The sequence below is a fragment of the Talaromyces stipitatus genome, genomic scaffold (genome assembly GCF_000003125.1).
Source record: "Talaromyces stipitatus ATCC 10500 scf_1105507295487 genomic scaffold, whole genome shotgun sequence".
Taxonomy (NCBI): domain Eukaryota; kingdom Fungi; phylum Ascomycota; class Eurotiomycetes; order Eurotiales; family Trichocomaceae; genus Talaromyces; species Talaromyces stipitatus.
The window spans coordinates 1,248,571-1,275,881 of record NW_002990120.1 but is presented as its reverse complement, the minus strand read 5'-3'; the positions used below and the strand labels follow the sequence as shown (position 1 = coordinate 1,275,881).

General features: G+C 46.5%; 8 protein-coding genes across 8 annotated transcripts; 6 read left to right on the top strand and 2 right to left on the bottom strand.

Moving 5' to 3' along the window:
* Positions 1–47: 47 nt before the first annotated feature.
* TSTA_056780 (protein phosphatase 2A catalytic subunit Pph21, putative) lies at positions 48–1,874 on the top strand. Its single transcript, XM_002487244.1, has 6 exons — positions 48–415; positions 474–515; positions 585–690; positions 753–1,286; positions 1,342–1,414; positions 1,471–1,874. The coding sequence occupies exons 1-6, from the start codon at positions 254–256 to the stop codon at positions 1,541–1,543; spliced, it is 990 nt and encodes a 329-aa protein (XP_002487289.1). The 5' UTR covers positions 48–253; the 3' UTR covers positions 1,544–1,874.
* Positions 1,875–2,384: 510 nt separating this feature from the next.
* Positions 2,385–5,317, top strand: TSTA_056770 (zinc finger protein, putative; the record flags this gene model as incomplete). Its single annotated transcript, XM_002487243.1, has 5 exons — positions 2,385–2,487; positions 2,544–2,598; positions 2,663–4,722; positions 4,774–4,974; positions 5,031–5,317. The coding sequence occupies 5 exons, from the start codon at positions 2,385–2,387 to the stop codon at positions 5,096–5,098; spliced, it is 2,487 nt and encodes an 828-aa protein (XP_002487288.1). The 3' UTR covers positions 5,099–5,317.
* A 72-nt stretch (positions 5,318–5,389) lies between these two features.
* Positions 5,390–6,279, bottom strand: TSTA_056760 (uncharacterized protein; the record flags this gene model as incomplete). The annotated part of the gene is made up of 2 exons (XM_002487242.1): positions 5,390–5,414; positions 5,480–6,279. 2 exons carry the CDS (start codon positions 6,277–6,279, stop codon positions 5,390–5,392), a joined length of 825 nt encoding a protein of 274 aa, XP_002487287.1.
* A 539-nt stretch (positions 6,280–6,818) lies between these two features.
* On the top strand, positions 6,819–8,626 carry TSTA_056750 (homogentisate 1,2-dioxygenase, putative; the record flags this gene model as incomplete). Its single annotated transcript, XM_002487241.1, has 7 exons — positions 6,819–6,938; positions 6,989–7,011; positions 7,068–7,242; positions 7,293–7,892; positions 7,954–8,116; positions 8,175–8,297; positions 8,355–8,626. The coding sequence occupies 7 exons, from the start codon at positions 6,819–6,821 to the stop codon at positions 8,624–8,626; spliced, it is 1,476 nt and encodes a 491-aa protein (XP_002487286.1).
* Positions 8,627–8,848: 222 nt separating this feature from the next.
* Positions 8,849–9,881, top strand: TSTA_056740 (uncharacterized protein; the record flags this gene model as incomplete). Its single annotated transcript, XM_002487240.1, has 5 exons — positions 8,849–8,879; positions 8,934–8,973; positions 9,097–9,162; positions 9,411–9,564; positions 9,798–9,881. The coding sequence occupies 5 exons, from the start codon at positions 8,849–8,851 to the stop codon at positions 9,879–9,881; spliced, it is 375 nt and encodes a 124-aa protein (XP_002487285.1).
* Positions 9,882–11,223: 1,342 nt separating this feature from the next.
* TSTA_056730 (uncharacterized protein) lies at positions 11,224–14,296 on the bottom strand (the record flags this gene model as incomplete). Its single annotated transcript, XM_002487239.1, has 8 exons — positions 11,224–11,678; positions 11,746–11,847; positions 11,911–12,252; positions 12,305–12,521; positions 12,576–12,967; positions 13,024–13,621; positions 13,695–14,126; positions 14,180–14,296. The coding sequence occupies 8 exons, from the start codon at positions 14,294–14,296 to the stop codon at positions 11,224–11,226; spliced, it is 2,655 nt and encodes an 884-aa protein (XP_002487284.1).
* A 1,155-nt stretch (positions 14,297–15,451) lies between these two features.
* Positions 15,452–17,097, top strand: TSTA_056720 (secreted glucosidase, putative; the record flags this gene model as incomplete). The annotated part of the gene is made up of 6 exons (XM_002487238.1): positions 15,452–15,736; positions 15,803–15,868; positions 15,920–16,274; positions 16,340–16,471; positions 16,547–16,939; positions 17,003–17,097. 6 exons carry the CDS (start codon positions 15,452–15,454, stop codon positions 17,095–17,097), a joined length of 1,326 nt encoding a protein of 441 aa, XP_002487283.1.
* Positions 17,098–20,632: 3,535 nt separating this feature from the next.
* Positions 20,633–25,873, top strand: TSTA_056710 (uncharacterized protein; the record flags this gene model as incomplete). Its single annotated transcript, XM_002487237.1, has 2 exons — positions 20,633–23,504; positions 23,568–25,873. The coding sequence occupies 2 exons, from the start codon at positions 20,633–20,635 to the stop codon at positions 25,871–25,873; spliced, it is 5,178 nt and encodes a 1,725-aa protein (XP_002487282.1).
* Positions 25,874–27,311: the final 1,438 nt, after the last annotated feature.

Here is a 27,311-nt window from a genome sequence, read left to right as displayed (position 1 = left end):
CTCGCAAGACAAAGCCAACACCCGCCCATCTATCCCCACCACTTCCTACGTCGACAAAAACATTTCTATCACTCTGTCATAAAATAAACAACCAAGTCCCTTTTGCAAATATAACTGTCTCGTTAAGCGTCTTTTTTTTTTCTGTCACTGGCTAGGCCTTGCTGTTCATATTGGCCTAGACACGAGACCCTCGATCCGTCCACCCCCTCCTTCAGGTCTTATTACGTTGACCTTTCTTCTCACACAAGACAACATGGAAAACAACATGGAAATCGATACAGCACGTTCTCCTGAGCCTCACAACCTCTCACCCATTTCAGACCCAGCATCTATACCCACACTTGATGGATGGATTGAGAGTTTGATGAGTTGCAAGCAGTTGGCAGAGAACGACGTGCAGCGATTGTGTGATCGGGTAAGTTAGCTCCATGCTGTTCCAGTCCTCGTAGCTAACCGTTCGCTTTTTCGAATAGGCCAGAGAAGTACTTCAAGATGAGTCAAACGTTCAGCCGGTGGTATGTATCCTTGGATGACATGTATGAGTAAGGAGCATCTTTTTGATAAACAATTTGTGACAACAACAGAAATGTCCCGTTACGGTTTGTGGAGATATTCATGGACAGTTTCATGACTTAATGGAATTGTTCCGTATTGGAGGACCTAATCCAGACACAAACTACCTTTTCATGGGTCAGTCATGTCGCTGAACCCAAGCTGCTTCGTTTTCCCCCAGCGCTAACTCTGAAGTCAAGGTGACTATGTTGACCGTGGATACTACTCTGTTGAAACCGTTACACTACTTGTTGCCCTGAAAATTCGCTATCCTCAACGCATCACCATCCTTCGTGGAAATCATGAATCTCGCCAGATCACTCAGGTCTACGGGTTTTACGACGAATGTCTACGTAAATATGGAAATGCGAACGTTTGGAAGTACTTCACCGACCTCTTCGACTATCTCCCTCTTACCGCTTTGATCGAGAACCAGATTTTCTGCCTTCACGGAGGTCTCAGTCCATCAATTGATACCCTCGACAATATCAGATCCCTAGATCGCATTCAAGAAGTTCCTCACGAGGGTCCCATGTGTGATTTACTGTGGAGTGATCCTGACGATCGATGCGGATGGGGAATCTCTCCTCGTGGTGCTGGTTATACATTCGGACAGGATATCTCGGAGGCGTTCAATCACAATAACGGCTTGACTCTCGTTGCACGTGCACACCAATTGGTTATGGAGGGTTACAACTGGTCTCAGGATAGAAACGTTGTCACAATCTTCTCAGGTATGAATTAATTTAACAGGCTCTCTCGATTCACTTTGCTAACTGGAAACTACAGCCCCGAATTATTGCTACCGCTGTGGTAACCAAGCTGCTATCATGGAGATTGATGAACACTTGAAGTACACATTGTATGTTTTCACTTTTGTCTTCTAACAATGACAAACAACTTACTGATGTTGACCAGCTTGCAATTCGACCCATGCCCCCGAGCTGGAGAACCGATGGTCTCGAGACGAACCCCTGACTATTTCCTCTAAGCCACGACCGAATACTACCTTCTTGAACAAATGATGAATCACATTGGTCTTATACCCGGAGTCCCCTTGTCTTAATTTACCTTTGTCCTACATCACAAGTCAGTTCAAGTCGCTTGGCATATGAAGGGCTGTCTTTCTGGAAATGTCGTCTAAGAAGGAACAACAGAATTCTAATGACCGACACATGTGTGTGCGCATTCTGGCTACTCGCTTATCGCTGATATCAGGACTGAAAGGCGCGGCAGTTACTTACATGCGCAACCACATGCTTATGTTTCTATCCTAATCGTTAGACCTAATGAGAAATCGAATGTAAGAGTGTTTGGAATTGATGTGGCATGTCCATCGATATCTTGACCATTGTAGGCTAGCATTATGTCTGTCTTCATCTGTACTATGACTAATGAACAGTTGGTTCTCTGAACAGCACGTTCAATTCATATCAAAGCTACATACGTATAAGCAGTAGCTTTTCCGGGGATGTTGTAACAGGCAAACTCTTAAGAATAAACCCGGGGATAGCTAGCCATAAACAGTTAGATAATTGGCACGTGCGGCTCGAGGAGTGCTCACGTGACTCACATGCAAGTCATGAGAATGACTAATCAAGGCCCACTCATTCTTGATGCTCCATCAGAAACTCCCCCGCACGCGGTCGGTTCTGTTGAGCCAATTCCGGATTCTAGAGCCATCCCAGTTCAGACTGAGAGCCATCACCGATAATTCGTCTATTAATGCGTCCGATTGCTGCTTCTTGTCAATTTTTCTTGTTTGTCATCCCCGTTGTCGTTGATGTCATTTCGCTTATCGATAGCTTCGCCCGCTATATCTAGATAACGGTATGCCTCAAGAAAGGATTGAGAAAGGCAAGAGAGTGCGCGCTTGCACTATTTGCGGCCGGACATTCAAGAGGACTGAACATTGTATTCGACATGAGCGCGCGCGTAAGTCTTCGCTCTTTGTTTTAATAAATGAATTTGTCTAATCGAAGGAATGTCAGATTTCCGGGAGCGCCCGTTCTCATGTCGATTTTGCCAAAAATCCTACGGCAGAAAGTAGGTTTCCTCGGTAATGGTTTTGATTCGTATCAAAGCTAACACTCTTATTCTTTCCACCCAGAGACCTGCTTGTCCGACACGAGCGCACTCTTCATGCTGATGAATGGGCCAATGCTCAACTAAACGCCTCCCAAGATGCCTCTGCACGTCCAGCCCGTCGTCGTCAGAGCCGAAATAGTTGGAGTCAGGTCCATCCACTCCCACAAGTTCTCCCACAGCTAGAGTCTCAGTACAAGGAAGACTTGCAGACCGGAATGCGCATCAATGACGAGACTGTTATACAATATGAGAGCTTTCTTCCATCACCGCGCGTATCTTCATCTGATATCAGCGATCCGGAGTTAGTCACTAGTACTTCGGATGGGATGGCCGTCGAGCTCCCAATGGATCCTAATCTTTTGCATGACGTCTATATGCCTGTCGGTGCAAACAGTGAACCTGCCCCTTACCAATACATCCCTACTTATCCGATAGATCAGCGTCATGCCGCATACGACTCACATATGCAACCTTATATCGTGGAACAGTTCAATCAGTACCAGGGATTTCCAATTGACCCCAACCTCACTGCAGGTGTTCCACAGATTGACAATCAGCTAGCACTCCCAGACAGTACATTTTCGGATGCCGAAAATGTGAATATACTCGCTTTATTCCCATTTCCGAATCTCGATCAACAAATTCTAATCAGATGTTTTGATGAGTCCTTCAGCGGTAAATCCACGTTGGAGCTTCTGAAGAATGCGTCAAATAACACCACGCCGTCTTCTAACTTATCTTCGCGTGAACCTCGTCGTCGAGGACGGCCACCTCGCAATGCAACAATATCAAGTAACACACAGCCCTGTATAACATTCACAGAAGATGATCGATCTTCTCTTCTAGCCGATCTGAAAGAAAAGTTTGATTGCGAGATTGAGGAATCTTTAATACCTGATTCACAGGACATTCAAAGCCTTTTAACCCGATTCTTCGAGTCATTCAACACTCGTTTACCATTATTTCATCTTCCCTCGTTTAATATCTTGACTACACCTCCTCCTTTATTATTGGCGATATGTTCCATTGGTGTGTTGTTTGGACATGACAAAGGTTCTGCCAGTACGCTTCGAGAACTTACGAAGCAGGCCCTGCAAAACGTGGAGTCCACTTCTAATCGATCCTTGTGGGAAGTTCAATGCAAACTACTTCTTACCGCCCAGGCAGCTTTTGGTGGCGATTTTAAGTCGGTGAATTGGGCAGTTGAGAATGTCGGCTTCATTCAAAGAGAGTTTTCGGCACGCAAAACAGCACTGTTGGCTGCCCCCAAACAGGAAAGCGACAGCTGGCCTGATTGGATATCTAGAGAGTCGTCAAAGCGTCTACTCTTGGGCATGTTTATCATAAGTGGCATGTTGACGCTCACCTACAATATTTCGCCCTGCATCTCTACCACGGAAGAACTCAAGATCGAAATGCCCTGCGAAGAACATATTTGGATAGCGGCAGATGAGGACCAATGGCGAAAGGCATCGGCTGCCCAAAAACCGCCTAAGACAGATATATATACTGCTCTGACAAAGATTTTGTTTAGCAAAGACTTTGATCTCGATTCGGAAAGCCAATGGCCTGCCTTTGCAGTGACCGTTTTGATGCATGCAGTCAACGTGCATATGTGGCATATAACGCAGTCTACTCAGTCATTCACGAGCTTCTCCGCCGATGCGAAAGAAGAAGAACAGATGAAAGCTTTATGCACCAGCCAAACAGAAGCGGCATTATCTCGATGTTATATGGTCCTTGCGCACCGGAGCTCGTCCGACGGCGAAAATTTCTGGGACGATGTCGAAGGTCCTTTACTTTTCAATGGCATGGCAGTGCTCCGTAGCTGCTATGTACGTGCTTTCACCGGTAGTGGAAGCTTCAATCGCGCTTTGCTTTTTAATGATGATGAGCAAGTAATATCCACGGCGATCAAAAAATACATCAAAGGCGACCAGGTTCGCACACCTTTTCTCTCGGGGGCCATTACACAGGCTTTTGATGGGTTGTTGGCTCCGTTAGATATGGTACACAAGCTCTCCGAGAAGGAAAGTGTTTTAGGATGGAGTGTAGAACATGCGTTAGCCATGTGGGATACTGGTAAGCTGACGAAAGAAATGCTTTGGAATTTCTAATACTAAATTCAGCTAGCTCTATTTTACACCAAATGGGTACACAATATGGAAACGCAAGGTGCCTATACCCAGCCTGACCACGAGGAAAAACAGAATTTGGAGAAGTTACTGGAGGTATTGAGAAGAAATGACGAACATTGGAGAGAAAACCAGCCTATCGCTGCTAGTCTAGCCAGGCTATTCGCTAGCTTCATTGATGCTAATTGGACTTGGAAAGGTGGGTTAATTATTTACAAATTGCCAGTTAATAGAGCAATATGCTAACGTAACTAGTGACCTGTCGAATGAGCCATGTGCTTCATGAATTGGCCCTTGTCTACGAGAACGATGAGGGTGTATAAATGAAGGTCTCAGTTGCAGTTGTCAGGCTTTCCTATGCAACACGAAGTCTCTGATTTCAAGAAAAAGGTCTTGTGCCACACCTCACATATATTCGGGGTGCTGGAACGTGGATATAATGACTCTATCCACGGAGATCTTCCCCCTCCTCGATTATATGATGTATAATTTGTCCATAAGTCTACCGATGACACGATATAGATACCCGGGGAATGGTGTTTTGAGCCTTTTTTTTCCCCTTCTTTATTTGCAACCCAATTCTAACTCATCTGGTATTCGAATAAGATAACGCGTTAAGCTTCCTCAGGCTCTTCGGGACTGTGTCAGCACAATATTAGCTTCGATTGAAAGAAGGAAAAAAAAAAAAAAAAAGCTTCGCCTACAATAGCCATCTCAGGGTTGCTGCTCTGGCGTAACCGACCAATTTCATATCGCGTTTTTCATCATCCGTCAACTGCATCATTGATTCCACAGCTGCTATAAGCGGCTTCTCGTAAGGTTCGTCGTAGGGATTCATGCACGGCAGCGCCGCAAGTTCATAAAACCGCGGATAAAACCCAGCATGGCCCCAATCGAGAAGACAGATGGATTTTCTGTCTTCTCCGAGTATCACGTTGCGACGAACCAGGTCCATATGACAGAGGACGAGCGGGTATGGGCTGAGATCAATAGAGTCATTTCTCAATGAGAGACGCCTGTTGAGATAACGATTCAAATGTGCCACAGACATGAAGGCCTTATTCACGCCGTCATCACCCCAGAGATACCCTCGCGGACCCTGTTCACCGATTGGACCTGGCTTTTGTCCATGTTCGATTTGCCCGAGGTGAGCAATGATATTGGTGATGCGGGGTATGATATCTGTGTGAACTGTGAGGTCTAAATCCGATAGTTTCTGGCCGGGGACATAGTCCATAAATAAAAATCCTCTCTCTAATTCATCCTGGACAAAGCGATGAACCCGAGGGACTCGAACGATGTCATGGTTCACATTCTTATAAGCGAATTCTTGCATCGCTGCTTCAGTGGCAGTCACACTGTATCCCCATTTAACGACGATGGTAGGGGTGACTTTGACCACTGTTGGGCCAATAATGTCGGCAGACACGGCACCTTCCTCTTCTTTCTGAATACAGAATTGGATCAACTCTTCATTACTCGCTGTTGTAACATCCAACTCCATCGTGTATACATCAATTGGACACAGTTGAGCAGAAACCCTAAGCTAAGTTATCGGCAGATGTGACTCTTGCCAACTGCCGCATACTATACAATGTGGAGACATAGGACCTTCTCAATCGTTTTCCCGGATATTCCGGTTCGCGAGGCCGGGGTAAACATTGCCAAGCACGATGGCCTATTCTCCTGATATGGCAATCCCCCACATGAAGCTATCCAACCACACTTCCTCCCCGGCGAAGCTATTACTACGAGAAGGGGAGTACTCATCCTGACCAAGAGCTGGTACGCATGTCGTATGACTTTGAGTAACTAGCCCGGCATTAGAACAATGGGGGGATCCAAGGAATACGTACTAATACAGAGACCGAGGCTGGCTAGTGGGTAAGAACGCAGTTTATAAGGCCTGCTGGGACATCTCGCCTTTGGGTCAACTAGACAGGAACATTTTATTCTTAAATTCACCCCTAGGTACCTTGAAGCTCTTGTCAGAAATTTTGACAGCCGAAGTTCTTCTCTCGGTGTGCCTTGCTGTCATTCATTATGCCTTCAACATCTGATCTACAAGATCCCAAGGAATATCAGAAAATATTCCATTGGGCTGAGACTCAAAAAGATGCCACTATTCCTTCTTTCAATACACGGAAGAATGATCCGTACAAAGTATGTAGCCGTGCATCTTCAATTCATACCATGATCCTAACCACGAACAGTATCAAGAAGGATTCGGAAACCAGTATGCCAGATAGTGCTGTGATCACAAAATAGATCTTGAAATACTAATTGGAACAGCTTCTCTTCAGAGGCAATTCCAGGGACCATTCCGCACGGTCAGAACTCTCCTCGCAATGTACGCTTCGGTCTCTACGCAGAACAAGTAACCGCTACCGCGTTCGTCGCTCCACGACATGCAAACAAGAAGGCCTGGCTTTATCGGGCGCGCCCTGCCGTGGCTCATCAGGGATTCGTATGATCTTCTTGGCTATTGTTGCATGACTTGTTCTAACTCTACACCAGACTGAACTCCCAGACAACAAAGACAGCGAGTCCTGCTTCCTTCCGTTAAACCCTAAGATCCATGTTTCGCCCACTCAATTGGCCTGGCTGCCCACAGATATTCCGGAAGAAGAGACCGACTTTGTCAGCGGTCTCCGCACTTTTGCTGGCTCTGGTGATCCCACCTTAAGAGAGGGCCTAGCGACTCATGTATACGTTGCCAACAAGAGCATGACAAAAAAGGCATTTGTCAACTCTGACGGCGAGTTCCTTATCGTCCCGGAAAAGGGTGCCCTTGATATCCAGACTGAATTCGGTCCTCTATTCGTGCAACCCGGAGAGATTGTCGTCATTCAGCGTGGACTTAGGTTCCGTGTTGAATTGCCTGATGGACCTTCTCGAGGCTACATTCTCGAGGTTTGGGGTACTACTTTTGAGCTTCCAGAGTTGGGCCCCTTGGGTGCCAATGGACTTGCCAATTCGCGAGACTTCCTTACTCCTACAGCTCAGTATGAGGTCGTTAGAGAGCCATGGGAGATTGTGTATAAGCTTGGAGGAAAGTTCTTCAAGAGCACGCAGAACCATTCGCCTTTTGATGTTGTTGCATGGCATGGAAACTACGTACGACCCTTCCTACCAACTCAAACTATTCCATGCAATCATGCTAACTAGCTTATGCTAGGTCCCTTATAAATACGATTTGACAAAATTCGTCAATGTCGGTTCTATCTCTGTTGATCATATCGATCCATCCATTTTCTGCGTCTTGACAGCCAAATCTCGAGACCTCACAAGTCCTCTAGCTGACTTCTTGATTTTCTCGCCACGTTGGGATGTCGCTTCTCGTATGTCTAAACCTTTGAATACCATCTGAAAAGCTCGACTGACTCGAACCTGGAATAGATACTTATCGCCCGCCATACTACCATCGTAACGCCGCTTCTGAACTCATGGGCCTTATCTATGGAGAATATGGCGGCCGATCAGATGAATTCATGCCAGGTAGCATCTCCTTCGAGTGCGGTAGTAAGTAGTTTTCTTTTCCTATCACATATCTTAAACAATGCCTAATCACTCATGAAGTGGTCCCCCATGGCGTCGCCTACGAACAATTCAAAGAAGCCACCGAATCAGCACCACCAGTAATGCAAATCTCACCAGCCTCAATTGCATTCATGTTTGAGTCTTCACGCCCATTCACAATCACAGATTATGCATGGAACTCGAGTAAGAAGCACGAACATGAGCCTAAGATGTGGGATAATTTGGTGGACAACTTTTCGAGTCATAAGAAGGAGATCGATGAGATCTTGGTCAAGGGGCTTGAGAAGTTGAAGCTTAATGGATCTTCGTGATTTGAGTGGCGCGTCTATGAATGTAGTTCGCTTTCTTGCAGTTATGGTCTTGCGGATTTCATGTACTGTTCCAAGATTGTTATAAACACTGAAGTACCTAGGTGACTATACGTACCAGATTCCCTTTGCCGAGTGAGGATTTCCATTCTCAGCTGCCGTCGCTTTTGTGAAGGCGCTCGCAGTCAGGCTCACTGAACTGCTCACTTAATCAAGTGATCGATCATGGTCACTCATCGTGCCGTAGACTATTATAGTCTCGCCTTTCGAACAGAATAGAACCTATACACAGCTGAGCTAGGAGTGATAGCAGTAGAATTGAAACGTATTATCCCATGGGTCTTTAATAGGTAAGTAACCATCCTTAGGACCTTAGCAGCAATCGGTCAGCATTAGTTGCTATTAAACAACTATGTCAATAGTCTAGCTTCTTTAGGGGAGGGGACATGTGGTCAGTCTACTTTGGGTTCCAGTACATACTGCTTCTATATTAAGATTGAAGGCGAAAACGGCCGCTCAAAGATCAACAAGAGAGAAGTGTAAACCAGAAAAGCTATTGTACTAGACTAAATCAACTGCAGTGAGACTTGATATTACTAAACAACAATATAAGAGAGCCCTTCCAGATGGAGTAGAGTAAGCACTTAAAGGCCATTAACTTAGCATTGCTAGGAAAGTATAGTGTACACCCGTAGCGTGTATGATAGGCTAAAGCGGAAAGAAGCTGTGGTTCTGGCTTAACTTTGGACGGGAATGACTAGGCTTAATAGTTGCTTGAATAGGCTAGGAGCCGGAGAGTTAACCCTCTATGCTTGTGGCTAGGCAAGCGAGATAGTAGAGCACTTCCTATTTTGTTATACAAAGTAGGCAGAAATGAGAGCAGACATGCTATAATATACAGAAATGAGAAGAGGAGTCTGTTATTCTACCTTGGAGGAAAGGTAGAATCTAATCCTAAATGATAGCGACTAGATACCAAAGCTATATGAATAAGAATTAGGTATGCAATATCAATATGATATAGAAGAGGAATAGGAACCAGGTCAATCACAGTAAAGCTAGCACTAACTAACTATTCCCACCCTCACATACGGTAAATTCCACTGCAGCTACCGAGGATAGGATGCCGCACACTTGAGCCTTTAAGCCGGTCTATTGATTATCAACATACAAGATGTTGGGGGCCATAGCTCAACGGGGCCTTAACTTCAGATATCAAGATAAATACGTTGAAGCAGGGAAAGCAGGGGCTTGGTAGAAGGACAGGTCGGAAACACACGAATTGTATGTATCTAGCGCACTAGATAGTGCCTTATACTGTAGGGTTAGTCCCTCCGGGCGTAATAAATATCATTCATTCATTCATTTGAGGCTCGAGAGAACAAGACAAGCAACACAGAGATTCAACGTATCGAATCATTTCCTTATCAATACTTACAAGCAGCTGATTATTGATCACTATTATTAAACGATATCAATCCTCTGAGTCTTTACAATCCATTAACCGATTTCTTTACACCCATGGGAATTCTGTCCATGGACGTCCGATTCAGTCCCATCTCCCATCCAAATGCGCACATAGAAAATTTCATGGATGGATCCTATGGGAGTTGAAGAGGTCTACTCGTGGGCACCCACTAAGGCCTAAAGTTGTCAGATTGCTGGGTATACTTCAGGCCAATCCTGAATAGTGGCTTACAAGGATGGGAAAGGAAGAAGTGACTAGATGTATGTATTGAGTTGTCTGTCTCTCTGGTCTTCCGTCTTCCATACCACAAAAAAGGCTTTCCTATATGTGCTTCGGTACGGGAACTGAGCTCAATTCCCTGGTACATTCTCCATGGTCTATAATGTGGTATATCTATATGACATTTCATGAAAAGTGAGGCATAGTGTTCGGAGGCCTCTGATTAGCTGAAAATAGGGGCATGACTTGTCTCCGGGTTTTTCAAATGTTCTTGTTTTCCTTGTGGTAGATCTCGCGATATTCTAACAAAAGTAGGATGCCCTCACCCCTATCCCTCCTAATTCCTTCCCTAATAGGCTCCTCATCCTCCACAGAGATTCCATCCCCACGTATCACTACTCTCCGCCTCCATTGAGGTCTCTGGACTGAAATTAGTGAAGCTTTTATCTTAGGGCAAGCTGAAGATCTACAAAGGAGGATCTCACGCTATTCACAGCGTGAATATTGGTGAAGTAAACAAAGATCTTCTCCAGTTTACTGAGTCATGAGATTCGGCTATTGCTAGCTGTAATTTAAAGAGTATCGTGAACCTCAAAATAAATGCGCACCATGATTTTGGTATGGAAAACCTAAATAGGCAACTAGATATTAGGTCGAGATTCTATAAGGAACTTGAAAAAGAAAAAAGCATAAATAGTAGTTTTTAGAATGATGGTGATGGATGAAAAAGCGGAAAGAATGAGAAGTAGAGACAACTGAGCTTTCGAGGCAGAAGTCTGGACCTCATGTGAAGCAGAAGAAACAAATAAAGGAATGCGAATAAGAGAGAGATAGAGGTATGATGACTTCAAAAATGGGAGAATAGAAAAGGATCAAGCAGATTCATCCACATGGATAGCAGCCGTCGAGTGACTTAGTAGTTGAAAACCATCAAAGCCGGGTTAAGAACAAAAGGCAATAAGACATGAGACGTCAAAGTCGATGCGAGTGGAACGACCGCAGCTACGCTGTTGATTCTCCAGCCGTAGGGTGCAAAGCAACCCAGATAGATCATAGCGCCAATAGCAGGTATCATCACTGCATACATCCACTTGAAAGATTTAGCAATCTTAGGGATTTCTTTGAAGAAATTAGAATCATCTTTTTCCTTGGCAGTAGTGCCCCATGTCATATCGATGCCGAACATGTGAGCTAGAAGGGCGAGATTGAGATGGAAGGACAAGCCGCCGAAGAATACAGCGAACAGAGGCGCCCACATGAAGTTCTCACCAAGAGCACCTAGTAACGTCTTCTCGCCGAGCCGGTAGCGGAGAATTGCAAGGGCTACATTTCCAGCTCCGGTAAAGACAACAAGCAAACTCAGGTAAACTAGAAGAATGAAACGGAAATGTGTCAGTGTGTCGCATTCTCGCATAATAAAGAAGAAAACCAATACCTTTCCAAGATTGCATATAGAATTCATCCAGATTATCAAGGTACCACCCGACCAAGAAGTAATTGAGCAACGTTAGAGGAAATCCAATTGCCAATGCGTAATCTGCAAGGGAGATAATCAGACAATCGCCTGGCGGGAAGAATGGACATATACTTTAGCACTTACAGGACGAGATGTATCCTAGAATGGTCAATTTGGAAGAAAGCTGAAGATTTGAGAACAGGAATGTGCGGAATAGCTTGGAAAAGGGGCCTTTCCACAGCCAGGTATAAATGGGATTGAACACAAGTTCGTTGCAACCATAAGCATACTTTTCCCATCGGGCTAATTCATCGTAGATGGTCAAAGACACACCTTCCTTGAATTCAGCCCCGTGGTAACTGGCAAGCCGAACGACGTTGCCATTGATCTGGAGCCGAAGAGCCATATCAAAATCTTCTGACACGTGGCTTTCAGACCAATAGGCAACGTATCCATCTGGATCATCATTCCCGACAGACTGCACAGCTGATTTTCAATTAGTAAAATTGTTTTTTACTGTGAAAACGATGCCTCTGACCTTGCCAGCGTAAAAACGCATTATGTCCAACGAAGGGGGCAACCTCGCCATTACCAACCGCAAACCGAATCGAAGAGTAGACAAGGTTTGTGAAATAGGTGATCCCGTTTTCAAAGTAATCGCCAGTGACCTGCATTACACCTGTAGAATGTTGAATAATGGCAACTTCAGGACTCAGGAACATCTCTGCTGCGCCCATGAGCAGACAATCTTTAGGCTAGTGCTAATCAGTTCAAGGATCATTTACATATAGTGGAGAAGTATTCCGTACCACGCGAGTATCCGAGTCAACAATGAGGATGATTTCGCCCATGCGGATGTCGCCCCCAGCGCGGATCCGGGCATCTGATGCCAGGACTTGTTCCAGGGCACGCCGATATTGGATCTCCTCCTCAATCGGGTCAATCATATCCGTCTGTCGAAGTTTTTCCCCCATCAAAGTCAGGAGTTCATCTTCTACTCTATTAGAAGCGTTTAGAGCAAAATTCATATTGGATGCCTTCTTAAATTTGCCCTTCCGGACATAGTTGAATCGTTCATCGTTATTTTTGGGCCGGGCAACCCACGCGATGTTGTTGTCATGGTAAAAATCGATTCGTCGCTGGGATTCTTCCTCTGAAAGGTAAGCAAGGCCATCGTCATTGATCAGAATAGTCGCTGTGCCTGTTTGTTGTGAGTTAGAGGAGAATGGATTGCAAAATTTCATGCAGGAAGCATACCTCCATGAGACTCATAGTGAGAAATGGTCTCTTTCAAGCTGGTCACTGTTGGTATGATCACACCTTCGAGGGATTCCGTATATACCGGCATCTGGATTGTGATACGAGGTGGGCTAAAGCCTTGGGCATATGCCGTAGCCAGATCAGGGCGATGTGGGGAGTAAAAACGAGAATTGACTTGCAGGCTCTTTATCGGGCCTATGGCTTGAAAGATATCACCGAAGATCACAAAGAAGAAGAAAAGACTAAGCAGGCATAGGAATGGCGTTGTGACAATCAACGCCATGCGGATCCAATTCCCGTCAACAAGGCTTTCAAATATCAGACTGGAGACGTTGAATCCCACCAGCAGAACGATGACTGTGAAAATGCCCATAGCCGTATAGATGGAGCTGGTGACAGCCAGAGGCCGGTCGAGGGAGTCTACAAGTTTTGCAGCTTCTTCGTCAATTGTCGAGTTTACCGCCGTGATTGCCTCATTGGTTTCTGCTTTTGCGTCCATGGACATATGATACACTGACGTCGCTGGAGTCGTTACCACTGACGGTAGGACGCTCTGGGGAATAGACAAAGAGGTTGGAAGCGACGAGCCCCAAACCTATTTAAAGTTATGAGCCCGCTAAACGACAAAGGAAGAAAGAGGAAGAGTCTTCTATCAAGGGGAGTCATACCAGTGCCATCAGTCTTGCCTCCAAGTCCATGGAATGAGAAAACAGTTTATCCACTGAATCGTGCCAGATCAGCAGCATCTGTTCCTGTCTGAGTAGTGCCCCGTATTGGTATTTCTTCACGGCACTTGAAGGTAACATGACAATGTCAGCCAGCGAGTCGATTACCTGTAGGAGCGATCCGTTCGAGAGGACCAACTCAGACTGCTGCGGCTGTAATTGCGATGTAATCAACTTTGTCATTCTTGTCGACATGGTATACGCCACTTCGGGGTTGATCTTCTGGACGGCGGCAAGCAAGCTTGGATCGGGCACATCGGGCTCAGACACGTAAACACCTCGGGATATTCTCAACAGAACACCGCACCAGGGTTCTGTAGGATTATTGGAGAACCATCGATGTGTTGCCAATTGATCGCGCAGATACTCGATAATCTAGATTTCATGAGCCAACTCTTGGAGTGTACTCAAGTTGAGAAGCAACTTACCACGCGCTGCCTTGATGCCTCGTTCACATTGGGCTTATTCAATATCGAGCTTGGACCGGCAATGTTCGAATCGTAAGGGACACAAATGTCCCCTACTAGTCCTCCCCCTTGGTCCATCTTGTGTCTCTTTTCGTTCCCTCTGTTATGTGCAGATCTGCATTTACGAGGAGACAAAAGATACTGAAGCAGTGGCGCTGATACAAACTGCAGAAATATGTTTGAAATGGCCAGGCGTCGCGGATAGGTAAACGAGAGACAAGAGACACCTAAAACCTGCAAATGAGAGACTGGAAGGGGATGAAGTGATCAGGGTCCATCAAGAATGGCGAATCAGCCCCTCGATTATTTAGAAAGGTATCACGATTTATATCGATTAATCTAAGCAGCCCTAATCGCCTATGCCTGCCTCTTTTCGGCCCTTGTGAACCCACTAGATCGCCTGAAAATTAGTGCTTTCAAACTACAGTAGATGAATCTACAGATAAGAAACGAGTCCTTGACAGCGAGGAACCGGTCCCTTTTCTTCGTCTATTTTCCTTTTCCTTTCTTTTCTTCGTTTTTCACTTTTCGGTTAGCTCGTCCGGACTGCCTTAGAAGGGCTGGCCATACCGTAGGCTAAGACTGATTCTATGCACACCCACTTTCAACAGTACATACCTTGGTTATGTTCTGAGGCTCATTTTTTTTTTCCCGTAGTAGTGTACTGGTAATAAAATCAGAATTTAAACGGAATCGGCGTTCAATAGACCGGGTTTACTTTCCGTACCTGGAGCTTGTGCAAGCCTGTGGATGCTCGGCTAACACCGACGTCTTGAGTCTCGGACAGAATAACGCTCTTTTTTTTGACGCCCTCTCGCTTCTGATGTCTTCACTTGAAAGTGTCAAGCGCCACCAATTCCCGACATTACGTTGGTACCTGGCTGGCTCACTTGTCGGTTCAAGGATTACCTCACTTGATCTTTGATAAGACTCAAATTGTTTATTCTGCATCTGGCTTAGCGATTTCTCTCTCCTGTAGTAGAGAAGAAGATGGTGTTGACGTCTAACCACAACTGCTCCCTCAATTTGATCTAGAGACGGGAAAGTGTCTCCAGACTATTCGCATTGGTCAATCCTGTATAGTCCAGTGTTCTGAAGTAAATTAAAAAGACAAGCAGTGAACTGTCGCCCATTCCCTGATTTCAGTCGCTTGTCGGGCTCCTCATCCTTCTCCTTTTTTGTACGCTTCAACGTGGACATCCATTTCGTCGAGAAGGACACCAATTACTCGATATGGAGACACAACAGGCCTATAGTGCTCGAAATCCATTCACGGACAGTAATGCTCCTTCTATTCGATCAAGCTACGGCAGTGCCAGATTTGCAGAAAACCTGCCAGCAAAACGAAAGTTTGTCAGCTACCGATTAAAAGGCACGTTCGACCAACCGTGGCTGAGCGACAAGCGAGTCAGCAGAACCCAGGTAGGCAACTGGATTATTCGGGGCGCCTTCATCGCAGCCCTCATTGTTGCAGCCTATATCAACTACAATGCATATGCAAGGGTTCCCAAAACGAAGGTGAGTATGCAGACGGATCCCTAGGAGGATCATCACCAGACGCTTGTTCCCTAAATTCTATTTTAGTTCTGTCTCATCTTGGATGATAACTTCAGCGAGATTGACCCGGATGTGTGGAATTATGAAGTTCAGGTTCGTGTCATTCTTCCCGTCATTGTTTCTTTCGCTCAAGTAGAATACTAGATCGGCGGTTTTGGGAATGGAGAGTTCGAGTGGACCACGACAGATTCTAGTAACGCCTTTGTTGATTCCGAAGGTCTTCATATTGTTCCGACCTTGACCACAAACACGACATCAATCTCGCCGGCGGACATCACCAATGGGTACACACTGAACCTGACTCAAGCAGGCGGTGACGGTACTTGCACAGGTAATACGAATGCTGAATGCTCAGTGCAATCGAACAGTACGTTACAGATAGTTATTCCATCCGTGCGCTCAGCTCGGTTGAATACCAAGGGAAAGAAGAGTATCAAGTACGGCAAGGTTGAAGTTGTTGCTAAAATGCCTGAGGGCGACTGGCTCTGGCCAGCGATCTGTGCGTGAAATAACAGGGACTATGAGCAGCCCTAATGGTGTATCGCTAACAAAAATATTCTTCAGGGATGATGCCAGAAAGCGACGTCTACGGCTCCTGGCCTGCCAGCGGAGAGATTGATATTGCAGAGAGTAGAGGTAACGACATCAATTACCCACTTGGTGGACGAAACTGGTTCGCTAGCACTCTACATTGGGGTCAGTTTATATCTCCATCCCTGACTTTCCAAGTGAATCCGTGAGCAAGAGTCTCTAATCTCACGTACACAATAGGGCCAACGGTGGACACGGACGCGTACTGGCGCTCCACCACATCCAAGGCCTTGCAACGAGGTGATCTTGCACAGGGCTTTCATACCTACGGCATGGAATGGAGTGAGGAATACATCTTCACGTATCTCGACAGCCCACTGAAGCAGATCCTGTACTATAAATTCCCCAAGGGTAACACTATGTGGCAGAGGGGCGACTTCGCCTCATACACTGTGAATCAGTCCTTCTTGGTTGATCCGTGGGTACAGTCCGAGGACTCGAACGCGCCGTTTGACCAGCTATTCTACTTGATCCTGAATGTTGCTGTAGGCGGCACAAATGGCTGGTTTCCAGATGGTGAGGGGAACAAGCCATGGACAAACCAAGGCCATGCGTCGTGGGACTTCTATCAAAGTAGGTTCTTCTTTGTCATACTTGTGTAACTGGTTTAGTTATAGCTAAACTCACGTTCCCCAGGCCTCGATTCATGGTTCCCTACCTGGGGTGCAGGTAATGCCAAAGGCATGACGATCAAGTCAGTGAAGATGTGGCAGCAGGGCGATTGTAGCTAAAAGACTATTCCATGACATCGCGGTATTTGGCCGATGAGATTGTGCCGACAACTCACAAGCCCAGGACGCGCCAGCCTTGAGATATCTTTTGCTCCGTTCATCGTACTTATTAGAATTTGATAGATTAATAGCTAGGTTACTCTTAATATAGACAATTTTCTTTATTTGCGTAGTTCTGTATTCATTGTTGCGTCTTTCAAAAGAGAGAAGAGGAAGAAAAACAATAATGATAACCATACAAAATCCTATACAAACCTCAAGTTACCGTTAAAATATGACCACGGTGTCAATCAAATATTCTCGACACAGAGCTGTACACTTGATTTAAAGCTCATATTCTTCATTAGTTCGTGCTTCGAATCAGAATAATCTCTCACCTTGATGTTGAAGCCATTTGCAAATCTACAGTGGGACGAAAAAAGTTTCCGCACCCCTAGCTATTGTACACTTGCCGAGGGGGGTGCGGAAACATTTTTTGTGGTACTGTTAGCTTAGCTTGACTGCACGCCAGGGGAATCACACCCCCCTGATCGGTCTGTGTCAATTCACTTGGTGATGCTTGTTACCTGTTTAAAGTTCCTCGGCGATTAGATTGGGCTGAAGGGGTGGGATCCTCTGAGAATTTCGAGAACTCTGCAGCCGGGCAATATTGACCCAAGGTAAATTTAAGCGACTTTGATAACGGTCAGCATGTCAAGGCGATAAGCTTTTCTGACATACAGAGTCTCGAGCTACTTCTTGTGGATAAAAGAACAAGCTTTGGGAATCCACCCAGCCAAGGAACCCAACGTACTCCCTATGAGATTATCAGTTCGGCAGTTTTGAGACGCCCTATCATTTCTGGCCATCCTCAATATGTGCTGTTTTCCGAGAATCTACGAACCCTAGAAACAAGGCTGTTGACAGTGATCTCTTAGACTTTTTGTGGAGATCTTAGTCCCATCTGACCCAATTTACAAGGCGCTTAACCGCAGCGCTCGCGAAATACTTCCCAGTTCAGTTCAGGTAGGCCACTGTTACGGGCCAGTCCCGCTTTATCAATTGCTATAGATTCATTCTCGAGTAGATAACGTACATGAGGAAAAGAAGGAAAGGAAAGAGAACGAACAGTTTCCACTCAAACGTGCCAAATTTATATGTAAAGGGTGAATGGAGCTGTTCCGGCTCGGTTAGCTCAAACACAGGATTGGGGATAGCTTCATGTTTGAGTAGGGTAGATTCGGGTAGGTTATGTGCCTAATAGGGAATAGCGTATCCGTGGTTTGTGGGTACAGGGATTTGCCGATATAAGGGTCTTGTAAGGGCGTAGCCCGAACTATCGATATTAGGGTCAGCCCTTAACAGCCACCATGGGCCATGCCTTTCAAATGCCGAACCAACTATGTTCCTGGCATAAGCAGGGATTGTTCTGTCAAAGAACTTTAGTGATAGGGTGCGCATTCTGAGGCCACTTCTACTACGTCTGGTAACGATGCCTCTCGGACACAGATGCTTTCTACAGCATTATCCAGATTCGGTAGCTAGAAGTGACCTCTGGAGCAGGCTAGAAAGAATGGAGAAACAGGATCTAGGTAATCCGTAGCCATCGGAATTGGCAAATGATCTTCCTGCGTTTCTCGGGATTACCCATTTGAATCTTGGTCCATGCTTCTTTTTAAAAATTTGCAGCTATTATGGCGCTATTAATCGGTACCTGAGCATCAACCACGTCCGCACAAAATGGTCCCATAAATCTAGCCAGAAGTGGATTAGAAGATCGCTTCCAAGGTTAGCTGCTGATTTAGTTACTGCCTTGGCCTCGACGCCAAAGCAGGAAGAGCATAGGGCTTTTCGGAGGATGGGTCAGAAACATCATTCATTCATTCAAGCCTTGGCCTCGGCGTGACCCTCGCGAGGGTCCCAAATCCAGACCCTCGGGCATGACCCGCACTAGATGAGGGTCCAAGGTGTGTTACCCTCACCCGACCCTCAACCTTTGTAGGGTCTGTATCGCCCGAACTACTCCGCAGGAAACAGTATAAAAAAGGCTGGTCAATGTACTGCAGAAGCTCGGCGATTGCTGGAAGATCCCGGAGCTGTCCCTATCGGGTAGAACGAATATGAGTCCAGAGCGGTATATATTAATCATCTTGGTACTCTGTAGCTGATAGACATAGCCCGATGGCTGGGTTCTAGTCCACTTTACAAGGCTATTATTCTTGGCGAGGGCTTGTCTCCCAAAACGGGTATCTCCCACAATTCATAGACGTAGGTGCGGGTGAAGTAGAAAATTTCCAACTACCTCTTAACACGAGCCTACAAGCAATGAGCTGAGACAATTTTGGTCAAAATGTTATTTACAATACAAGAATATGTCGCGTAAATTTTCATGTAAGCATAATTACCCGATCCATCGGTCCTACGGGATATAGACGATGTTGTAATGCAAAAGAAAAAAAGGCACTGTTCTAAGATATCTATTTATTTAGCTCATAACGATTGATTCAGCCAGGCGGTTCCAACCTGCCCTCACTTGGTCTCTCATTCTTCGTGTAAGAAGCCAAAAGTTCTCCCCACCTACCATGTGTAAGCTGTCATCAACCTTGGTCCTCGGATGTGTTCAATGCCGATAGATCTCACTCTAGTACATACCCTAGGACACTAATCCTGGCTACACCAGAGTCTGGCGCAGCCTGTGGAGCTGGAATGGACTATAAGCTTGACTAATGATATTAACAACTACATGCAGTTGTTTGCTGTCTGCTCGGCGTTTGCGCACCTGGCTATCAATCCGTGGAGATGGAAACAACCTCACATTCTATTGCAAGCGGGCGAAGCTGACACTCTAGTACTTTTCGACCTTCGAACTAAAATCACCCTATTGTTTCCCGATGCATTGCTCTAGCGGACATGTCTATAAGGTGCGTAGCCGGTCTTTACACATGGCGTAGGTCACTGTACGATAGTAGGGCTCCACTGCTCCATGCTGGCAGTGGAGGAAATGAGATGGAGCATATCATACGGCAATTCATAGCGACGGTTCTCTTATTCCCAAAACGACGTCGTAAGCTTTTTGGGTCAACCGAAGCGACGGTCTTTCAGTACTACAGTCATGACACTACCTGTGCTCGCTAATCTCGGCTCTATAGATCTTTTCTCGCGGAGACAGAAAGTGGAGTGTGTCTCTTTCCCAACTAACAGGCGGTCATTCTGTGTGTCATTTCACGGAGAACTCCGTACTCTTTCCCTGGCTATCGACTTTTAAGCTTTGATTCCTGAGCTTAGCACACTTTTTATATACTAAGAATTGTACTAGAAATGCAACCCCTGGATGACTGCCCAAGATCACGATGCATGTAGGGAAGAATATAAATGCAACTTGAATTCTGTAACTACACGTCTATCGCCAGCTTCCAGCTATCCCTCTTTTAGTCTATGTGAATTGCAGGCCATAAGTGCTAACGCTCCTTTTTGTTTTTCTTTGCTTTTCCATCTCGCTCATTTGATCTTCTTGTCGCACTCTTTTCGTTTTATTATAAGTAATTCCAATTAAAGTATGCGCAAGCCGGCTATCGCCGGGGCCCTGCTGGCCTTTATCACAGTCGTCGTTGCTTTACCTGTCGCAGACCATTCGACACCGGATATCACTTGCCCATCTTCCAACGGAACTACGTACACGGCCACCAACGGCGGAGACTTTGGAATTGAATGCTATGTTGACCATTTCGGAGGCGACTTGTCCCTTGCGTGGACTGACTCTTTTGCATCCTGTTTGGACACCTGTGATGAAACCGCTAATTGTATTGCTGTCTCCTATGTTAGTGGTGCCTGCTACATGAAATCTGAAGCCTTCGAACCCGAGTCCAGTGACAATGTCTGGGGCGCAGTTAAGCAGACTGACTCCGGCTCCGTCACAACTGGATCTGTCTGTCCGTCGGCTGATGGTATTACCGTTACGGAATCAGACGGCAAATCGTTCATCATACATTGCAGCACTGATTACTTGGGCGGCGATCTGAGTAGCCAGATGACAAACAGCTTTGACGATTGTTTGGCGCTTTGTGACACAACGACCGGTTGCGTTGCTCTTTCTTGGGTTGGCCCGGCTCCTGGATGGTGCTACATGAAGAGCCAGGTGAACCAGCCTAACTCTAACGATGCGGTCTGGGGTGCTGTCCTAGGTACAGCGACCTCGACCAACACGGTCACTTCGACGAGTTCGACAGCTTTGATGACTTCGACAACTTCGACAACTTCGACAACTTCGACAACTTCGACAACTTCGACGACTTCACAAGTTAACACAGCCAGTGCTTCGCCCACAGTGACTGTCACCACCGGAGTGACCTGTCCGGCTAGCAACGGCACCTCAGCCACTGAGTCGAGTGGGCAGGAGTTCCTGGTAGGGTGCTTTGTGGACTATTTTGGTGGTGACCTCAGCAATGCATTGACCGAATCCTTTGATGCCTGTTTGGCACTTTGTGATTCCACCACCGGCTGCGTCGGCGTCTCCTGGGTCGGGCCTGCCCCAGGCTACTGCTATATGAAGAGCGATCTGACGAACGATGTACGCACAAATACCGCCGTTTGGGGCGCTGTGGTTTACACTCCCCCCGCAACTCCAACGACCACTGCTCTATCTTCCATGACCCCAACTATAACTACTGGTCCATCTTCTATAACCCCGACGGTCATCTCTGCACCAGGTCTGACGGCCAGTAGCGTGTCAGATTCGTCTCTTGGCTACGGCGCTGTCCAAACGGTTGCGAGCGTAATCACCCTGAGTGCGGCCCCAACGGCAACTCTCACACCGATGGCTCCTCCCGATGTCGACATGACTAACCCTTCTGTGTTGATGCCGCAGTCCGTAGGACAAGTGTGGTATTCTGGGAGCAACGCCTCGAATGGCTCTGGCACTGGTGTTACCGCCCCTATAGTACGCTTGAACTTGACTCTGGCTTATTCTTCGATCTTGCTCGATCAGTCTGCCTATATCACGGGCGTGACATGTGTCGCCAATTCAACGCTGACCGCGACAATCACGGATGCAAGCACCTACGACTACGCCAAAAGAACCTGGCCCGTCAGCTCGCCGGTCGTTCTCGTCACCGCCGCGAGCAGCTGTGGAAGTAACGGACAGAACGGCTTCTTTGTAGCGAACTCCATCTCTTTCGATGACTTCTCTTCCTCTGTGACAGTTACTGGGTCTCTCGAACCGATCGCCAACGTGCTGCAGAACCTTGACATGGACTTTGGCTCTATCACTGTCACGGCAAGCAACTCATCAACAACCTCAACTGACCTGGGCTGCAGTGCTCCAAATGCCACCCAGATTGACGGTCTTCCTGCCATGGCCTGCGGAGCGGACTTTGATCAAGCCCTTGATGACTATCTTGGATACTATCCCGTCGACAACGATAACGTGGACAGCACCGAGCTTGCTCTGGCCCCGGGTCTGAGCACCCAACTCCTCCGCCGCCATTTAAGCCTGCACTCAATAACCAGCTTTGTCAGTAAAGCGGTGAAGGCGGTGGTTAAAACTGTTCCTCAGGTCGTCCAGAAAGTCGAACAGGTTGCACCACCTGTCATCAGCAAAGCTATTGCCAAAGCTGCCAGCTTCGCGTCAAACTTGGTCAAGTCTGTGCAGCACGATATCAGTACTGTTGAGGCTGTTGGTAAAGCCATTGTAACGGGGACCTTCCAACAGACATGGAACTTTCCGGTGAATCTTGCCCCTCCGGATATTTACTTGACTGACTCTCCGTGGGGAGATGGCTTCAAGTTCTACACTTTCACTGCTGAGGGTGGAGAAAAGTTTAACGCGGAAGCCACAATCAAAGACGAGTTGAAAGATTATTTCAAGTCTATTAAGGGAGATGATAGTCAAGGCCCTGGAGTGGAGCTGTGGTGTGTTAACTGTGGTGTTACCGGTGATTTTCAACTCACCGGATCCTTCTCTGCATCTATCAAGCATGGTTTCACCAAGGGTCAGCTGTCTATGAGTGGCAACCTCTATGCTGGACTCTTTGTCGGGCTTGATGCCTTCGCCGAGTGGGATTTGAGCTCCGAGAAAGATCTATTTACCACGGGTCTTCCTGGACTGTCAATCCCTGATATTGTGGCTATTGGCCCGACCTTGACGCTCGGTATCTCATCTGATCTGGACATCACCGCTGAAGGACAGTTCCTCCTCGGTGCCTCTCTCACCTGGCCTAGTATGTCTGTTGTCATGAATATTCTCGACGAATCTAAGTCAAGTCACAGCGGCTTCACCCCAGTCCTTAACTACACTATACAGTCGGACGCCACTTTGACTGCCACGGCTACACTTGGCCTGCCTGTGACAATTGGAATAGGTCTTGATGTCCTGGATGGCCTCTGGGATAAGGAAGTGAAACTGGTCGATACCCCCGGTATTACCGCCACGTGTAAGTTTTTTCGTATGCTCTTTTCCCTCCGAATGAATCCTATTCGCTAATGGTATCCCGTAGTTGAATATGATGACAATACTAGCTACACTGATGGCGAGTTAAGCGTCACGCCTGCCAATGGTTGCTACGGTATTACGTATGATGTGAACATTAACAATAACTTGAAGCTTGATCTGTCTGCGTTGGACGCTGGAACCTGGACTCTTGAGACTTGGACGAGCCCATCGCTGCTTCAAGGCTGTCTAGGAGAAGCGGTCTTGACGTCCTCAAACACCACAAGTACAGCTACTCCGACGGCGACAAGAACAGCTACTGCGACCGCGTCAAGCACACCCACGGCATCCCCGTTCTCGCTCCTTTACTTCCTCTACGGTACCTCGGTGGTGACCAACATCGCACAGACTGACCTAGTGAATGGACAGTCCATGCAAATTGATACTTCCACTGCGAACCTTCCTTTCTCTTATCCTTACGGGCCTGGAACTCCAGAGGGTAATTCCCCCGCGAGTATTGTCGCGCTCTATGAATATGGCACGACTGAAAGGGTCTTTATCTCTGCTCCGAACTCCGGAATCTTCACGATTCAACCAGGATCGTCTAGCCAAACATATCCAGTGGAGAGCTCTCCAGTACCAAGTGGTTCCCCTATTCAAATCGTCGCTGTTGTTTGGGGACTTGGTCTGATTAACAACCAGACCGTCAACACGCAACTGTACGCCGCGGCTATGTCTGGGACGAATTTCACTTGGTCTAACGGGTTTTTTGGAATTGATACCTGGCTTGGCACCAAAAAGTCCGGCGTTATCTTTTATACTGATGAAACTGGCACCTTGCAGTATATTACTGGCACAGAGGGAACACAGAGCAGCTTCCCTGTTTCCCCTCTCACAATTGATCTTTTCATGAATGGACCAACGAACCAGACTGCAAGTGCCAAAGCTATTTTTCCGGTGGGCCAAAACCTTGTGATCCAAACAAACGACCTGACTGCCCCCTTCTACGACCCTTGGTGGGGATATCACAAGAGTTTTGTCCTGCTTTACAATTACGGTGCCGACGTGCGTCTTTGGATTGGCGCAGACAATATGGGCACGGTCGTCATCCAACCCGGACCTCTCTCTCTAAATCCCAACACGTATGAACTCCCTTCATATTCGACACCTTCAACATCGTCGGTCAAAATCATCGCCGTGGTGTGGGGTCTGACCTTGGTCACGGATCCGAATATCATTCTTTCTCTTTACAGCCTTGCTGCATCAGGGGCACAGTTCGAGTGGTCAACCACGGTATTTGGTTATGGACAACCTACGGCGGGTGGCACTCCTTTGAGCGGTGTCATCATTTATAAGGACGCCAGTGGAAACTTGCAATACCTCGCGGGAAAAGAGACCAGCTATGCCAGCCCAAGCTATGCTTCCTTTCCTAAGAACACATGTGCCGAGGCCACATGCTCGTATTCCAACGAGGTTATTCAGTGTACTGCAAGCAGTCAGCAGTATCTGCTCACTTGTGGTCCAATAGTTGGTGTCAATCTGATCGCCGAACTTACCTACAATACCCCTGCCGAGTGCTTGAACGCATGCGTTGCTGACTATGGGTGCACTGGGGTATCCTACTGGGCTAATCCTGACACAAACGGGACAAATTGTTTCCCTTACGGTCCATACAACTCCAGGCGAGGCGTAGAGTCGTCTTCTGCATACCGTCGATCGCATTTTGAGCCTACGTATCACTCCAAGCCCGTGAAAGATTCCTCGTCTGCATATCATCCGCTTTTCAAGTTGCGACGAGACAACAGCACGAGCATATCCTCCGCCAACTCGACTTACGCGTCTAACGATACCATCACTGACATCACCATCACGGATATTACAGGTACTCTCCTCCTGAATCCGACAGTCAATGGCAGCCTGTTTGTCTCCGTGGCAAATGATACAACTGACCTCAGTCCACTAACCAATGGGACCGCCTTTGTCGCGGACACTACCCTAAACGCGATCATTGGGGACGACTCTTCTCGTTTGCTCTACTACTTCCCTCAGACTATATCGCAGGTTGGAGCGTCCCGCCTTCGCCTTGGTGCCTGGGGTGAGATCCCTCAGGGAGCTCAGCTCCTCAACCTGGTCCCGTTTTCTGTAGGCTCAGATACCATGTTGGTGGCGATGGACACGCTAGGGAATTACTATTTTCCTTTCGTGTGTGATCTCCAGGGTCAATTGAACAAGGTATTCCTTGTAGGAGACACTGATAATGGTGCTGACATCTTAGAGGGCCCTGATCTGGTCTACACCGTCACCGGTGGCGTGACAGAGAACTGTACAGCACTGGCTTTAACCGCTCAAGGTTTAACGGCGGTGATTTCATAGAGAGGTAGTCTTCTCTCGAGAAAGAAGGAATGGAGCGCAGCATTCGGAGCAAAAGAGAGAGAGTGTGGGAAGTTGGAAAGGTTGGAAAAGTCAGTAATACTGTATTCATAATCTGCAAACTATTTTGGTAGGGAATGACAATTTCCCGAAATCTTTCTTCTTCTACGTTCTCTTCATTTTTGTGTCTTGAAGAGATTTCAAATGTGTATAGGACGTCCAGTATTATTTTAATTGCAGATTTATGAGAAGATGCTGTTAGACTGCATTGTCAATCATCACAGTAAAAAGAACCGGCGATACTTCTGTACAGATTCGGGTAATCTGGGGAACTCCACGGAGTTTACAGGATTTCACGAGACGATATAAAAGAGAAAAGATATACATAAAACCAGAGGATGTAACATCAGTGATATGTATTTTAGTGTTCACTTTTGTAGTGGCTACATTGCATTCTGCCGTGTGTATCCAGCGGTCCGTTCTTCAACCTCAACCGCCATGGTATCCAGAGGAGCGAGAGTCAGATTCGAAGCTGGTGGGATATCAATGAATGCAACCAAGTCAATAATGATCTGCTTGACGTTCTTTGGCCATGAAATTGTATCGATATTGTCGGGTACATAGTTCGCTTGACCCGACTGAGTGTAAGCTGATATTGAGGAGTACTAATGTGCAGGTTTGTATAGCTCCGATGGATCTAGAGAACCGAATTTGGTGCTCAAATTACAAGCATTATCACTCTTCTGATAAATTTCAGACAAAAAAACAAGGAAAACAGAAGAAGACATGCTATAGGCTCCAAAAGAAACGCGTCTCACTAACATTTGATGGCTAGGACACGATCATGAGCGAGATTCGCGACTGGAATCATTCTGTATATTCTTATGACCTTATTATGTCCTATATTTTGCTGACTAATAAGAACAGAACCAGAGCATACCTCTTAATATAAAGTTAGACGGACAACAGAGGAATCCTCCAGCTTTGTATATGAGTATCATTACTCTCAAGACAGCTCCAAGGAGGCTAGATCTGTTAGGCAAGGAAAGCGTGATACTAGGCGTATGGAAAGATTTCCATGTGAAAATAAGCTGAAGTTCGACTGTCTTGGAGGATCGAATGCTTACTCTCACTTTACAACACCTTACAACACTTATACCACTCACTATACATTAAAATTCACATATCACCTGCTTTTCTGAAATTTGTTAATGCACGTGTTGTGACCTATACGCCTTCTGAAATATACCGCGATCTCTTAGCTTCTGAGATTCTTGGGGTTGTAAATGTTGCTCAGCATCAGACATACTATCAATGATAGCAAGCAAATCTAAGTACATAGTGATGTGACGCTGATCAATTTGCGTCTGCAACGCTTCTTTTCGTGGACGTGTCAGAGAATTACCAACATACTATTTATACGTCCAGAAACGGGCGTAGA